The 16,379-nt window shown below is 37.6% G+C and overlaps 1 protein-coding gene across 35 annotated transcripts in view; it reads left to right on the top strand.

Annotated features, from left to right (window-relative positions):
• The first annotated feature begins 1,957 nt into the window (after positions 1–1,957).
• PACRGL (parkin coregulated like) overlaps positions 1,958–16,379 on the top strand; it is a 45,604-nt gene continuing 31,182 nt past the window's right edge. For 11 of the 35 annotated variants that reach the window (XR_012434738.1, XR_010586770.2, XR_012434751.1 and 8 more), the window contains exons 1-9: positions 1,958–2,292; positions 3,659–3,729; positions 4,160–4,249; positions 5,923–5,990; positions 6,116–6,270; positions 9,287–9,354; positions 11,142–11,232; positions 14,320–14,454; positions 14,963–15,070. Coding sequence is in view for 17 of the 35 variants with exons in the window: in XM_065544821.2 (XP_065400893.1) it covers positions 5,939–5,990; positions 6,116–6,270; positions 9,287–9,354; positions 11,142–11,232; positions 14,320–14,454; positions 14,963–15,070 (609 nt within the window). In the remaining 18 variants the exon portion in view is untranslated. Of the gene's footprint in view, positions 2,293–3,658; positions 3,730–4,159; positions 4,250–4,995; positions 5,114–5,922; positions 5,991–6,115; positions 6,271–9,286; positions 9,355–11,141; positions 11,233–14,319; positions 14,455–14,962; positions 15,071–16,379 lie in introns of all 35 variants that reach the window. The other 24 variants (XR_012434747.1, XR_012434745.1, XR_012434748.1 and 21 more) reach the window with 10 other exon arrangements.

Raw genomic sequence — 16,379 nt, forward strand, 5'->3', positions numbered from 1 at the left:
TGTCTACATATGCTGACGGCTCTAAAATCCATAGCTGTGCGCCCAGGTCTCTTTCCTGCCCTCTAGACGAGCAGATCCAACTGTATGCTAGTTAGCTCCCGCAAGATGCCTCACAGGCTTGTCAAACTAGTGTATTCAAGAAAGCACTCACCACTTACTGCATAATATCCTGATAGAGTTGCAATGCCAAGGAGCATGTTTTCTGTTCATTGTCTAAAATGATGACAAAGTTTAGAAGAGGCTGTTTTAATTGTGATTAGGAGCAGCTTATACTAATTGTGGTTATTATAAAGATATGAAAAATCCATATCATTGTCCATGGTTCATACACCAACACATAGCATGGGACTTTTGCCACTTACGATGTCCTCTATGTTGGCCTTAATTTGCTTTCACCTGAATAATTGCACTAGTCAATACATATTGAGTACTTCCTATGTGTCAGGTATTTGTGCTCTTAAATTTCAGCCTCACAAGAACCCAATGATGAAGAGGAAATGGAGGCTTGTAGGGGTTGTCATCCCCAAGGACTCATAGCTGATAAGGCGTGGAGGTGAGTTTTAGATAGCCTAACTCCAGAACGTATATGCATGTCATTCCTCTGCAATACTGAATACAAATCATTCTTACAGTACAGGGAGGAGGGGTTAAAAGGTCACGAACTAGGAGCTCTGCTGAGTCCAACACTGAAGATGCTAAGGGTAAGGAAAATATAATAGGTCTTGAGGAAGCTGGAGAGGAGAGATTATAAAGTAAAAGTAGCCGAAGATACAGGATACAAGATTTTTAAAAAATTGTTCTTTTCCTTTTAAAGAAAAACGTTAGTTAAGCATGCAGTGCGCTAGGCATTGGGGATAGAAAAGCTATAAGGACAATTTCAATCTAGTGAGAAAGAAAGGTAAATACTTTATAATAAATTTTAAAATTTAGATTTGTATGCAAGGTTCACAGAACATTAGAGAAATTATAGACAGAATTTATTCATTCATTTTATTCATTCAGAGGGCATTTCTTGAATACCCACCGCATTATGCTTGAAGCCGGAGAAACAAAAAGGGCAAAGATAAAGGCATTATCCTGAAGAAACTCACAGTCTAATGAAGATGCTTCTGGGGTGCTGGGCAGGAAGCAAGGATGGAGCTACACGAGCACAAAAGGATTACACAGCCTCGAGTGCTCAGATAATGCCACTTTAGTGTTACCTACGCAAAAAGTTAGGGCTTTGGGTTGGCAACAGTAGAGGATGCTACAGAGGAGTGCAGTGGACAGGTCCAAAGGGCTTGGACTTAACTATGACAACCCAAATTGTTGCTGGTGGAACGCAATGCAAGGGAACATGCATTTTCCTGCAGCATCAGTTTTGTTATGATGTGGAGCACAAAATCATGCTTTTTACTACTTAAATGCGGATATACTGTGAAGAATGCAATAACATATGAGATTCATACAATACGACAGGAAACGAATTTCCACAGCTAGGCTTATGAGTTAGCCAGATAGGACAGGAAACTACAAGAAAATCCCACAGCTGGGCATGCAGATGGCTGTGGCTTTCACCCCTGAAGATTCGGGGGAGGAGTTCACAGTCTTCAGCTCTCCGGGTATCTAGGGTAAGATAGTTGAGGAACAATGCGTATTAAGTGTGCGAGAAAAGCGTTTAGGAGTTAAGCGCATGGGTTGGAGAGAGGTTAGGGCGCAGGCGACTGGGCACCCGTCATCTTCCCTCTGCTCTCTGGACCTCTTAGTCGAAAAACATCCTCCACCAGGTGCCCCTTTGTCGCCAGAGACAGCGTCTGTAGTTCATGAGCTGCTCGCTGAACGCCTGGCGGCTGGTTGCCTGGGCAACCCTCTTCTGGGGCTCCTCCGCGACCTCTTACTATTGGTTTAGAAGACGCAGCGTGCGTCTGACGTCTTTGCGCGGCGCGACCAGATTCGGGGGCGGGCCGCGCGGAGCCTTATTTCCCCGAACGCCGGCGCTCGGTGTCAGTGGCCGCGGCTGTTGGCCCACCGAGTGCCGGGCATAAGCTCCCCCGGCCCCCGGTGGGGGCAGCTTGTGTGCCGGTCGCGGCGGGAGAGAGGCGCGGTAGGAACGAGTCCCCGGATCCGTGAACCGCGGGTACGGGTGTCCAGTCCGCGCTGTCGGCCAAGCCAGTTTGCTTCCTGATCTGTGGCTAGGGCCCTGGGACCCCGTTGCTAAGGACCCTTGAGATCGTGAGCACTTGGAGTGTGCCCCTCCTTTCCTGGGGTAGAGGGTCTGTCGAGAGTATCCTTCGTTAACCTGAATTAAAACTGGTAAACTCCTCCTCCCTCGGCCCATTTAAATAATCTGTTTTTTCTTTTTTCTTTTTTTTTCTGTGTCTTCCTCTTTTGCTAACTTTGATAGCATCCTGGCCCTGGACTGGTCTTTAAGTATCTAGAAGTGAGTGTAGGAGGGGTGGCTGGGAAGATGGAAAGTTGATTCTAAGACCCCTAAGCAGATTCTGCGACCCCTAATACTGGCCCTTTGAATTTGTGGTTAAACAAAGGGATTGGGATAAGTGACTGTTGGGCTCTGGGTCTTTTAGAATTTGACAGAGCTTTACAAATGGAACATAGTTTCTTTAGTGGGGATCTTACACGTTTGGAACTTTCTAGACCTGGATTAGAAAGCAGGAAAAAAATGTGGCCTCTGCTGACTGAGAATTTTTTTAGTTCAGTGGTCTAAAAGCTGAGTACAGGAGAAAGTACACACAGGGAAAGAAATAGGCTATATCAGCTGTCCAAACAATGATAGGAAGTACACTTTCCTACCATTGACAAAGATGTCGGCAGTCCCTTGTAGATAGATGACCTGTAGCAGCCAAGGAAGCTTTAAGGGGAATGTGTGGGCTTCATAGGGTGGTTTGTTTGCTTTCTGATATTGTGACGTAGTTTAGTTCCAGGTTAAGTGGATTTATGGATTCTAATATCTATAATTAGAACCTTTATCTTGTTTTGTAAAAGAATGAGCGGTGACCTTGATAATATTTATAACACAAAATAGTTCTTACTGCTTCGCTTCTTCCCATCACTGCCCCTTTACACCATCCTTCACATGTTATTTAGTGGAAAACCACTTGGAAGAAGAGTTAACCAAGGATACGATTTATTAAACTTTCTTTCACAACTCATACTCCAGGCTTGTCAGTGGTATGCTCCCAGGTGGTTATTTTTAAAAATTGACCACACTTCCAGTTGTCCCTTGGTGTGCGTGGAGGATTGGCTCCAGGACTCCCTCCCTCCCCCCAGTCTCTTTCAGATACCCAAATCCACCCATGTTGAAGTCCCCCAGTCTGCTCTCCGTATCCGTGGTTGGGTCAATCTATAGATGTCGAACCCGCGTATACGGAGAGCCAACTGTAATTTGTCCTTAAGGTAAAGGATAAAAAAGTGAAAAAGCAATTGCTTTGGAAAGAAACTAATACAGAATTTTGAAAGGGAATGTATACATGTTTGCATTACTGTATGTGTATTTATTGCTGAAAATTATGTAAGTATATTGTACTTAAAAATTGTCCTGTATACTCAAACTGTAGAAGCTCAATTTTCTAGCATGTTTAAGACTTTTTCAAATGAGTTTTGGTGACTTTCTGAACTCATTCAAAATATAATGCAACACCTTCCCATTGGTTTGTTACAGGAACAACTTTTTGACGTGAAGGAAGATAGAAATTTAACTATAAAATTCCATCCAAAACTTCTACTGAATTGGTAGGTAGTATTGAAAAATGTGCATCATAATTTGATGTGGCTGCCTATGCATTTGTTATGTTTGTGGGTACGCATCTTTGCTTCGTGTTCATCTGTTGCAGCTGTTAACAATTGATGATCAAAAGAAATTGAACTCACCTGGTCTTCAAATTGATGTAGCCCAAGATGTTAAACCAAATTTTTTAAGAAGGAGAAAACATTTGGTCACACTGTTGTTAGTAATAGTAATACTAAAGAACACTTTGTACCCTTGTAAAGAGAATTATAATAATAGCTAAGACTCATGTGGCCCTTATTGTATGCCAACCATTATAGAAATGTTGTTTTACATATATTCGTATTAGTCTTCATCAACACTTAAAGTAGTTCCTGTAATTATGCCCAATTATGGAGTTGAGGAAACTGATGTATTTTTTTTTTTTTCCAACAGAAACTTGTGTTGTTCCCCTTCCAGGAGCTTCTCAAAACAAAAGTCAGGCACCATATTAAATACTTGTTGAATGATCACAGAAGTACGATAGTAGGTTAACATATTTGAAGCTTCTCTCAGCTTATTTTAGAATATTATCTGACAACTTTAATGAGATTTTAATTACCATAGTACTAGAAAATGCTCTGGGGATGAAGGTGAAGTGTGGTAACTGGGAAATAAGTCATCTGCTGGTAGTGGGATGAGATAAATGAGATCAATGTATTAAATCAAGGAAATTGAAATTATTCAGTGTGCAGAAGCAAGTTTACATTTAGTTTATCTTTACATGGTATCAGACTTTAAGCTGGTACATCATGTTTGAGATATCTGGCTATTTGTCCTCCTTTTGAGGATTTCTAATTTGTTAAGTGGATTAAAAGCATTTCATGTGAGGAATAATTTTAAAAAGTATCAGTGTTTATCCTGAGGAAGAAAAAATGAAGGAGTTAAGAGTTAATGCCATCAAATATTTGAAAAGCTGTCATTTGGAGGTGGAAGAGGACTTTACCTGTGTTGTCCTAAGGGAAGATCTTACGCTATACTTGAGAGGCAGTCATTATTAAAGGCATTAAAGTGAGACACGTGCTAATAGAGTAACTAGTTGTCATGGAAGTGAGGAAACAGAGTAATCAAGCAGAAATAAGGACACAGGATAGAAATCAGAATGCCATAGAAATATGCATTTGAAAAACCAAGATCAGGAAAGGCTTCATGTAAGTTGGGAATGAAGCTTGGCCTAAAAATACCAGTAGGCACTAGGGTATGAGTGTGTGTGTGTGTGTATTCCTTGCTAGAGATACACAATTGTAGAAATTGACTGGATTAGCTGGAAACCTTGGGATATGAACTAGAGTCCTCCATTAGCAGAAGAAAAGGAACTGTGTAAGGGAAAAGTGAACCAATATTCCGTAGGTGAGTAACTTGAGAATTTCATTTACTCCCCCAGAAAACCTTGATAGGCTTTTATTTCCCTCTTTAAACAGGTCAGGAAGTCAAGGTTTAGGGAGGTTAAATCTGCCTAAATTCATAAACTTCATAATTGGTAGAACTGAGATGTAGACCCATATTTGAGCCCAAAGCTCGCTCTTTGTCATCACAACATGTAGCATTGAGTGTAGGAAATGAAGGAAAAGGAAACAATGGTGATTCTGGTTTTCAGTATGAGAACCAGAAAACTGGTGGCACCCTGGGCTAACAAGGGATTCATAACTTCAGTGTGACAGCCTCGGTTTTAGTTATATTAAGTTTAAGGAGCTTGTGATACATTGGATAGAAGAGTTCATTATGTCACTGGAAAAGTAGAGCTTGATGTGCACATGGTAACATTTGGAACTTCGGAAATAAGCCAGAGAAGGTAGAGAGGATGATAGGGGATGTGCCAACCACTCCTTTCAGAAATCTAGTCTGTGTTTTCTGATGTGGCCAAGGATTAGAAGTGAGTTTCTAACGGTTTATTTTGACAATTTGAATGGAAAAAAAGTTGACTTTTGTACATCATTTTCTTGGAGAAGATTATTTTGCTGTTACTGATACTATTGAAGTTGACATAATTTCATGTTTTCTCATTAGTCTTTTCCAGTATTTTGCTCCATATCAACTTTTTTGTGTATCTTTTACTGTATTATATAATTGTATACTCTGTTCTGGTTTGGTCTTTGTATTGATAACAAATGCTCCTCCAAACAAATTTTGAAATCAACTTTTTTTTTTTTTAACTGCAGGAGTGAAAGGGAAGCAATGCAGAAATCGGGGGGCTCTGGAGGTACACAGTTGAAAAACAGAGCAAGAGGTACAGAGCTTTGTGTTTTAAGTGAAGAGGCCAAGTTTGTTAATGGCACTTTATGTGTTACAGATGGATGCAAGGTGAACTTTATTGCTTTTACCTGGTTTTTATTGATGGTCTGTTTTGTCCAGGTGACTATGATCAGAGGACATCATCAAGCACACAGATAAAACACAGGAATGCAGTTCAAGGAAGCAAATCCTCATTGTCAACCAGTTCTCCAGAGTCTGCAAGAAAACTTCATCCTCGACCAAGTGATAAACTGAACCCTAAAACAATTAACCCGGTAGGTCCAAAACTACTCCTAACTCAGTAGATTTTTTAAAGGCCTTTCACACAGTATTGAACAATTCTGGATGCTGTCTTGAGTTTTGTCCCTTTGCTAGTTTTGAGCTAATGATGAGGAAGGGCCTGTGGTTATGATGATGAGGTACTGAGATAATCAGCCACATGTGGGAGTGAGTATGGAGGTAAGGAGACACAGAAGTTAACCTCTTTGGGTTATCGCATTGTCGTGCATAGAAAATTGCACTTTAGCTTTAGATTTTATTTGCAGTGTTGTTTTACTTCCCAATGAATAAACTTGTATTCAGTTGCCACAGAATGCTTTTCGTGCTTCCATAGTTGCATAAAGGTCTCTGACTGTTCCTCTGTATTCTGTAAATTAGCTCCACTAGAAATCCTAATTGTAGTACTAGCCTCCTTTGCCCTTTCCTAACAATTTAATGAGATTTAATAGACATGGGATTTATGTAATAAAAAACAGAAGTGAACACACCTGTGCAACAGCACCAGGTGTTATTTGCCCCGTGCTCAACTCAGGGTGAGATATTAGTGATTTCAGCTTTCGAAGGGGATTGTGAGAGTGGCTGAAGCTCCTGACTGACTTTGATGGTAGGTAGAGTATGGCAGGTACTTAAGGAAGTAAGGGTATAGTGAGCTCTCCAAGATGGAAGGAGTGTCTGGCTTGATAAAAGAAAAGTGAAAAATAGTTGGAGCGGCTGTGTTCCTTTGCTTCTTTCTGTAATCTTCAGTGTCAAGGAAATTGAATACCTGAAGAAGGCCCTAATAATCTTGTTGCTCTCACTTCCTTTGCTTATATTGAGTTGAGGGAGTTTGTGGTGACGCTTCAATTTTCTTCGTCTCTTTAAATAAGTACTTTTTGAATTAATAATATTTAATGACCTTAGTCCTAAGTTTTAGTAAAAATTGAGGAAAGTTTTGGGAAATAGTTAAATAATTTGACCTGAGATAAGCATGTCTAAGATATGTAAAGGCTACCAATCTAAAATGAGTTGGAAGTCAGAATAATATTTACCTCTGGACGAGAGGTAGTAGGGATTTGGGAGAGGCAGTGGAGGCATCTGGTATGCTGGAAACTTTCAGATTTTTCAACTCTGTTACTAAACAGGTGTGTTAATTTTATGTGAATTCACTATTGTGATTTATGCACATTAATATTTTAAATATTTGAGTTAAACTTTTTGAAATGCTAATTCAGTATAGTATGGTATATAACATTAATGCAGAGTTGAACTATAGCCTGAAATTATTAAAAATTGAATGGGATAACATTTTTCCCTTTAGACTTGGTAAAATTTGGTTAAAATGAATAAAAGTAATCCATTCATAAAAAAATTCTGATTTTATGGGACGTGGAAGATGAAACCATGATTATCTCTAGAACAAAATAGAAAGGCAAAGGAATTGTTTAACATTTCAATCAGAAATGTAGTCTCTGTGGGTATTTTGAAAATTTAGGGATTATTTTCATGATCTGTAAGGGCCAAAAAGATCGTTTGCTTGTAGGTGGTAGAAGTAAAATATGTTGAGAGTATAGTACTAATTTGTCTTAATTTTTTCCCCAATATGTGGAGCACTTTTTTCAAATACATACATCTAGGCATATATTTGTGAGAATCTTCTCCATCTTCTATTCTCTTTTTTCAAATAACTTTCTTACCTAATATGTTTATTACTTGAAAATAATTTTTAAAACTTGTATTTCTTAGCAGAAATTGTAACTAGATAAGTGAAACATTCCTCTTCTGAATTGTTACACATAACATGGATTGAGTTCTGGAAATGAATCTTTTTTTTTTTTTTGAGACGGCATCTTGCCCTGTTGCCCGGGCTGGAGTGCAGTGGCGTGATCTGGGCTCACTGCAAGCTCTGCCTCCCGGATTCACGCCATTCGCCTGCCTCCTCAGCCTCCCAAGTAGCTGGGACTACAGGCACCTGCCACCATGCCTGGCTAATTTTTTGTATCTTTAGTAGAGATGGGGTTTCACCATGTTAGCCAGGATGGTCTCTATCTCCTGACCTCGTGATCCACCCGCCTCAGCCTCCCAAAGTGCTGGGATTACAGGCTTGAGCCACCACGCCCGGCCAGAAATCAATCTTTTATTATAATTTAACTTGAATGAATTTTCTCCTGTGTGCTTTTACTCAAAACTCATGCTTTTCCAGAGGAAAAAAGAGCTGATTCTAAACTTTTTAAGGACATTTTAAAACTACCACTGTGTGTGACTTAAAAAACATTATGTAGTTATGTCTTTAAAACAAGTCAATTTATATTTTGTAATTCAGGCAACTATTTTTTCATTTGATTATATATTAAAAGTACCATGTGATAAAATACTTACTTTTTGTTCCTAAATCCTCTTTAAGTCTCTTATTTTATTGAAATTATTTTTGCTGTGATTGTTTGATTGTTGAGATTAACCATCCCTTAAATCATCTTTGAGAGTAGGTATAAAATCAATCTATTCAGATATAGCAAAACTGAAAGGTTATGAAGTTATATATCTAAAAGAATACATCCAGGCATGTATTTGTGAGAATCTTCTCCATCTTCAATTCTCTCCCTCCTGCCCAGTGTAATCCTTTGTTTTTTATAGAAGCCTAAAGCCAGTTTGGAGAAATGTGACTACCTACACCATCTGTATTTGGCTGGAGGACAAAGTAGGAGATGTGCAGGAGGCAAAAAACAAATATACTTTTCCTGTACTTAACACCCCTTCTCCATAGAGTCGTCACCTTGAAGGGTCACAGTGGGAAGAGGGTAGAACTATCAATATGTGGTTTCAGCCGCCTTCAAGCATTCTGAATCGTTAGGGGAAACAAGATGTACAAAGTGTAGTTGTGGTATTCTAATAGAGAATTGACAATTTTTCTCAATTGTGTTGCTGGGTAGAAATGGTACACTTTGATACCAGCTTGGTGGTTTGAAAAGCAAGATGGCTGTGTGCGTCTGACCTCAGAAGTATGGGTGATAGTAATATTTTCATTTTTTATTTTAGTTTGGTGAACAGTCACGAGCGCCTTCTGCATTTGCAGCTATTTACTCTAAAGGAGGTATTCCTTGCAGGTAAAATCAATACAATTTATAACTGACCAGATTATTCAAAATCATTGAGTAAAATCAATACAGTTTAGTTTAAATGTATTGTAAGTTTTATTTACTAGTGAGGTTGAAATAAAGGTGACTGTATTCACACTTTCTTTTGGACTGTTACAGATCCCTGGATGTTGTTGAAGATAACCATTTTAATTCCAAAATACAGTTATTGGGATATATGATAAACCATCAATTAGTTTAAGAAATTTACGTAAACCCTTTTTCTGAAATAAGCAATTTAAGCATTCACAGGCTTGGGCAAGTTGCAAATTAAAAAATCCTATCTTGTTGGTAAAATGAAAGTTGTCAATTTAATGAAATTGTTTCTGTTTCATAATAAATACATATGGCCGTTTTTGCTTCCTTTTGGATATAATTCTTGCTGCCTTTCTAGACAGATGTCAGAACTATTTTTTTAAAAATACAGACTATGGATAATATATCATTTTATGATTTATTTCTATAAAGCATTTCTTCAGAGTGCATCCAGTTTTAGCCTGTTCTAGATGATAGAAAATTTTATTTTGATTGTGGAAAGGATTACAGCATTTATTTATTTTTGTTCCAAAGTTAAAGAAATCTAGTTTTTTAATGGTATTTTCAGATTTGGAGTGAAAAATAAGCTCAATAAATACTCTTCAGTTTATTGTTATTTCATATTTAGATTCTGATTTGAAACCCTATTTAAAGGTTCTTAACTCTCTACTCCCCACCCCTCAACAATTTATTGTTGCAAAAATGTAAAAACAATTTTACAGAGACGTCTTGCTCTTATGAAAATAAGCCTAAAGGAGTCAAGAAGTTGAGAACATTACAAAGGAGTTCAGAGAAGCATTTAGGTTGATGGATTAAGTTCACTATCATGATTGTGATGATAGTTCCTTGAGTGTATTTGTACATAGAAACATACCAAATTGTATACATTAAATATGTGCAGTTTATTGCAAATCAGTTATTCCTCAATAAAGGCTGTAATCCCAGCACTTTGGGAGGCCAAGGCAGGTGGATCACCTGAGGTCAGGAGTTCGAGACCAGCCTGACCAACATGGAGGAACCCCATCTCTACTAAAAAAAAAAAAAAAAAAAGGCAAGCCGGGTGTGGTGGCACATGCCTGTAATCCCAGCTACTCAGGAGGCTGAGGCAGGAAAATTGCTTGAACCTGGGAGGCAGAGGTTGCGGTGAGCCAAGATCGCGCCATTGCACTTGAGCCTGGGCAACAAGAGCGAAACTCCATCTCAAAAACAAAACAAAGCAAAAAAAAAAAACAGTTAAAAGAGGCAGAAACCCTAATTCAGGGGCCACCACTTTGTAACCCTGAATGGGCCATTTTACCTTCCTGGCCTCAGTTTTCTTCTCTTTAACAGGGAGAAAACTTGTTTTTGCCTTCAGGTTGTTAGTGTTAGGGTTACATGATCTATATCTGAAAAAGAATGTTCCTTGTACAACATTTTTAATAATTACTACATTTTGTTTGCATTTTTTCATTTCTGTAGATTACCTACTGTGTCATATTACCAAAAGATATCACCTGGAACGTTTGCGTTAAGATTCACAGACAGCAACATGCTTAAGCACCAAAACTGTAACCTTAACACATGTGGGGTCACTTTTGCTGAAAGAGTAGGATTTTGTAGGATTATTGACATTGCTTTGTAAAATGTCCTTGTTCTAATATGGTTATGCTCTATGTTAGATGATACCTGCTTAATATAGAATTATATTTTTCTTGTTGCATTCACTGACTTTTATATTTTAGATTGGTACATGGTTCAGTAAAACACAGATTACAGTGGGAATGTCCTCCTGAAAGTCTTTCATTTGATCCACTTCTTATTACTTTAGCCGAGGTAAATATGCTATCTCTTCTATTAGGAAAAAAATGTTAAAAATTGCATTAAATGTTACTTTGTAGCTTGTCAGTAAATTTCATTCTGTGCTTTTGAAAAAGGAAGCACACAATAGGCATTGAAACACCACACCCCCTTAGGAAATAATTATGATTCTTATATAGTTATTTGAAATTGATTAATCAGCTTCGTAAACATGGAATTAGTCTGCATAGGGATTTATAGATAACTGGATGAAATATTTGTACTTATTTAAAAAAATACATGGACTCATAATGAGGAGAGAGATTTTTTGGTAGTAGTGAAATCAGGGAAACATCCGGGATTAAACTGAAAACTGTCAGATAGTGGTAAGTGGTTCTGTGTACAACCAATCGTGTTGACATGATGTGTTTCTTAGGGAATTGAGACTACCTACCTAAGTGTTCTTTTGGAGAACACTCCAGCTCTCTGCTTTACTTGTACATTTCCAGTACAATATCATGGAGGTAGTTTTATAGGCTATTTAAAAAAAAAAAAAAAACTTTGGATAGCTTTCTTTATATAGTTTAACATTTGTGTCAGGAAAAATGTTGGTGGAGTCTTAGCTTCAAGTGAATCATTGCTATCTTCTATGAATTTTATTCCTAGAATTAGAATCAGAAGTAGAGCAATGAATTAACCAGCTGTCTTGTATTTAAACTTTTAATTACTTGCCTTGTTAAAAGTTAAGGATCATTTTGTTGTCATTAGTAAGAAACAAATGATTCGAGTTTCGGTGATATTAGTAATAAAACACCTGAGTTCTTTCACTGATAGTTTTACTTAGATTAGTTACTACTGTGTAACTTACTCTATAAACATGGCAGTACCTTTTTAGGTTAATATCATTTGCCTTTCCTATAAAACCTGTGGGGAGGACCAAGTGGGAGCAGAAGAGAAAAAAGTAATTTTTCCAATTGAGATTCTTTAATTAAAATGAAACATCAAAGTCTCTAGTTCCTCCTTTAATTTTCCAAATATGTTTACTCTCTTAAGAGTAAACTAACCAGTTACTAGCAAAAACTATAAGTTTTTGTTTTTCTTAATTTATTGCTCAGTATTACAGGTAGTGTATTTTTACAGGTAGCCTATTTTGAAATTCAGTTCTGAAGTTGGCATTAAAGGTTAGATTGGGTACTGTGGCTCATGCTTGTAATCCCAGCACTTTAGGAGGCCAAGGCGGGAGGATCAATTGAGCCCAGAAGTTTGAGACCAGCTTGAGCAACATAGGGAGACCCTGTTTCTACAAAAGAAAAAAAAATTCACGTTAGCCAGGCACAGTAGAGTGAGATGCTGTCTCAAACACACACACGCACGCACACACACACACACAAAATTTGTGATGTTTCCTTAGTTCTTATTTAAACTTTAAGCCTTTTGTACCAGGTAGCAAACCATGTTTTTGTTGTTGTTGTTGTTGTTTTTTGTTTTTTGTTTTAGACTAATCAAAACTGGTGATAGCTTGGAAAGTGTACTGTAGCTAATCACGTTGTACAGGGAGTGCTTTAATTTGGGATATCTTTAAAGGGACTCTAACTTCTGCTTAAAGTCAGCTTTTTATGTACCTATTGTCCAAATGTCAATGCTTTTCTTTCTGTATTGAGTATATGTTTGTCTTTCTCCTGGCCTCATTTTCTAACAGATAAGTAGTGACAGAAGAACCATGGCTGAAATCCACTTCAGCTTTTAATCTGAGAGTTATCTCTAAAATGAATAGGTTACAGGACACTGCTAAGATGATAGAACCTGTGATCCAAAATGATACCCATGTGCTTGGCAGGATGGTTTTCAAAAGCATGACACCTTTGAGGAAGGGAAATGTTTCATTACTATTTGGAAGCAGATATTTAGGTCTGAAGGACAAATTAGTTGAAAATTAGTATTTCTAAGCATGATTTTGCAGCTGATTATATTTATTCACTTCATAGATAATTAGTCAAACTGAAGGAGTTTACTGTTGATTTTGTTTGTTTTGCTTTATCATTTTGAAAAAAGTCAGATGGCCCTTTTATCTTGACTCACTGTGATTGGTAAAATCATAAAAGAGTCCTAGCTAATTGTTTCTAATGCATTTAGGGTGAAAGGCATAGTGAGATATCTGCAGTTTTTAAAAAATATTTTCATACTGCATTTCAGTATTACAAATGATATTTAAAATCTTAATATGCCTTTAAAATGCATATAGTATAATACTTGCTTTCTAAATATGTTAATATAAAATACTTAAATATGAAGGAAATTTATTTTAGAAACTTATTAAGTCATAAAATCACTAAATGTAGTGGGTCTCATAGCCGTGCATTCATAAAGGAGTGGTTATAAACAGAGTAATATGCTCTGCTCTCAGAAAGTGTTTGAGTGTACGTAACAAAATGTTTTTATTATCCTAGTGAGTTTCCCTTCTTTTTTCTGTATTTTCATTTACCTTTCCTTTTCCTCCTTCCATTTCCTGCTTTTTCCTTCCTCCCTATTTTCTCTTTCTTTTTATATTTTTTCTTGCCTCCCCTGTTTTTCATTTCTTTTCTTTTCCTTTTTCTTATTTTTTTCTTTCTCTTCTCCCTTCCTTCCCTTCTGTGGGTAGGGATTACTCCTGTCTCCTGTACGGCTGGCCCTTCCTATCCATGGGTTGCACATCTAGGGTTTCAACCAGCTGCAGATAGAAACTGTTAAAAAAAAATACAGTGCAACAATAAAAAATACAAATAAATACAATATAAAAATTATTTATGAAGCATTTGCATTGTAATAGGATTATAAGTAATCTAGAGATGATTTAAACTATATGAGAGTATGTGCACATAGTGTGCTATTTTATATGAAGAATTTTAGTATCCACAGGTTTTGGTATCCATTGGGATCCTGGAACCAGTCTCCCTTGGGATACCAAGGGACCCTTTGTCTCACAGTTTTTCAGTGTAACTGAAATTGTAACTGCTGAAATTGTAATTATGATTAGGAAAACAAGAATGAAACTTGATTTTTGTTTAAGCAAGTAAACATTCAATTTTTCTGTTATTACCATAATGAAATGGGTAGTAAATCATGTTTCCTCTTGGTCTTTGGCAGGGTCTGAGAGAAACCAAGCATCCATACACCTTTGTGTCAAAGGAGGGCTTTAGAGAATTACTTTTGGTCAGAGGTGCTTCTGAAAAAGCTGTTCCTTTGCTACCTAGACTGATTCCTGTGCTAAAGGCAGCTCTGGTATGTCATGTATTTCATTGTACTTTATAGTTGAAAACATATGATAGAAAAGAAAGCTGTAATGTATTTAAAATATTGTGTCTTTTTTCCTCCAAATTATATGCAAATTAGTTCTTTATCTGTGATTGTGACATATTTGCAGAATTAGGGAACTGTTACTCAGGGCCAGATAACTACATACTTGAAGACATCTTTAGAGGATGTACTAAAGGTAAAAAGGGACATTTTAAGTAATTTGAGGATGTAATCAACCTCAAATCAGTCTTTCTGTATGCTAGATATATTTTAGTTAATGCTTCAGTCAGATGGAAAATTTTCTTTTTGCTTCTAGATGTCCTGTGTTGAAGGTTATTTTTAAAATTCTAGGTTTTCTTGACTATCTTCTGATTTTAGATGTTTAATCTTACCGTTTTCTCTACTTGCTTACCCTTTTGTCTAATCTATCTTTTCTTTCCTTTTCTCTTCTCTTCCCTGATGCCCCTACATCCCCAACTAACCAACCTTACAGGTCCATTCGGATGATGAAGTGTTTGAAAGAGGATTGAATGCCCTAGTTCAGCTAAGTGTTGTTGTTGGTCCTTCTCTAAACGACCATCTGAAGCATCTGCTTACAAGCGTAAGTACTGCAGAGATTAGATAATGATTGGCTGTATGTATCATGCACCAATCATCTCTCTTTATGATTTAACAACTTCAAATCTTTAACTCAAAACTTTAAAAATCTTATCATCCTTAACAAAAAATATAGAACTCATTCATAAAACATTTTACTAATGGACAGTATTAGTTTTATTATTTTTTTTTAATGGAAAACAGCTACATGAGCAGAGTTTAGGGTTATAATAAAAAGTAAACCAGCCAGGCTTGGTGGCTCACGCCTGTAATCCTAGTGCTTTGGGGGTGGAGGTGGGTGGATTGCCTGAGCTCAGGAGTTTCAGACCAGCCTGGGCAACATGGTGAAACCCCATCTCTACTAGAATACAAAATGTTAGCCAAGTGTGGTGGCATGCGCCTGTAGTCTCAGCTTCAGGAGGCTGAAGAAGGAGAATTGCTTGAACGTGGGAGGCAGAGGTTATAGTGAGACGAGATTGTGCCACTGCACTCCAGCCTTGGTGACAGAGCAAGACTTGGTCAAAAAAAAAAGAAAAAAAAGTTGAATGGATAAAAGCTAATGAACAGTAAGATGGTATTATGTTCATGTTGAATAACTATGAATTATAAGCAGTGCTCATATGCTGTCTTGTGTAATCATATATTACCAAACACATTTAAGTATTTTTGGTTTTCATCGTGATGTTTTAGTGAATCTGTAAATTGCATTCAGGAAGAGACTTTTTCCTGATATGTGTAACTTTAGTCCTTACTATAAATATTTACTGGGACCCTGTGCAGCTCCTGAGGTTCCCAAGACCACTCTTAGGTTTGATGATTTGCCAGAACGATCCATGGCACTCAGGAAAGCTGTTATTCACTGTTACGGTTTCTTATAACAAAAAAAGATTAAAAGCAGCATAGGTAAGAGGCACATAGGGCAGGGTCCAAGAGATACCGGGCATGGAGTTTTCAGTTTTCTTCTCCTAGTGGAGTTGTTCATGCAGTGTTTACTTCTTCCAGCAACAATGTGTGGCAACGTGCATGGAGTATTGCCAACTAGAGAAGCTCACCTGGGCCTTAGTGTCCAGGATTTTTATTGGTGTCTGTCATGCAGGCAAGACTGCCTGCCTGTGTGGTTGACATTAGTCTGCACCCTCTCTAGAAGTCGAACTAATACCCTGTGAACCAAAGTTCTCATCATAAATCACATTGTATAGACTACCTGGTGTTGCCCGAAACTCCCATGTTGACAAGGATACCCTATCTGGCAGGACATTCCAAGAGCTTAGAGGTTATCATTCAAGAGCTAGGGGCAAGGGCCAAACATTAGG

Source organism: Macaca fascicularis, chromosome 5 (genome assembly GCF_037993035.2).
Source record: "Macaca fascicularis isolate 582-1 chromosome 5, T2T-MFA8v1.1".
Classification (NCBI taxonomy): domain Eukaryota; kingdom Metazoa; phylum Chordata; class Mammalia; order Primates; family Cercopithecidae; genus Macaca; species Macaca fascicularis.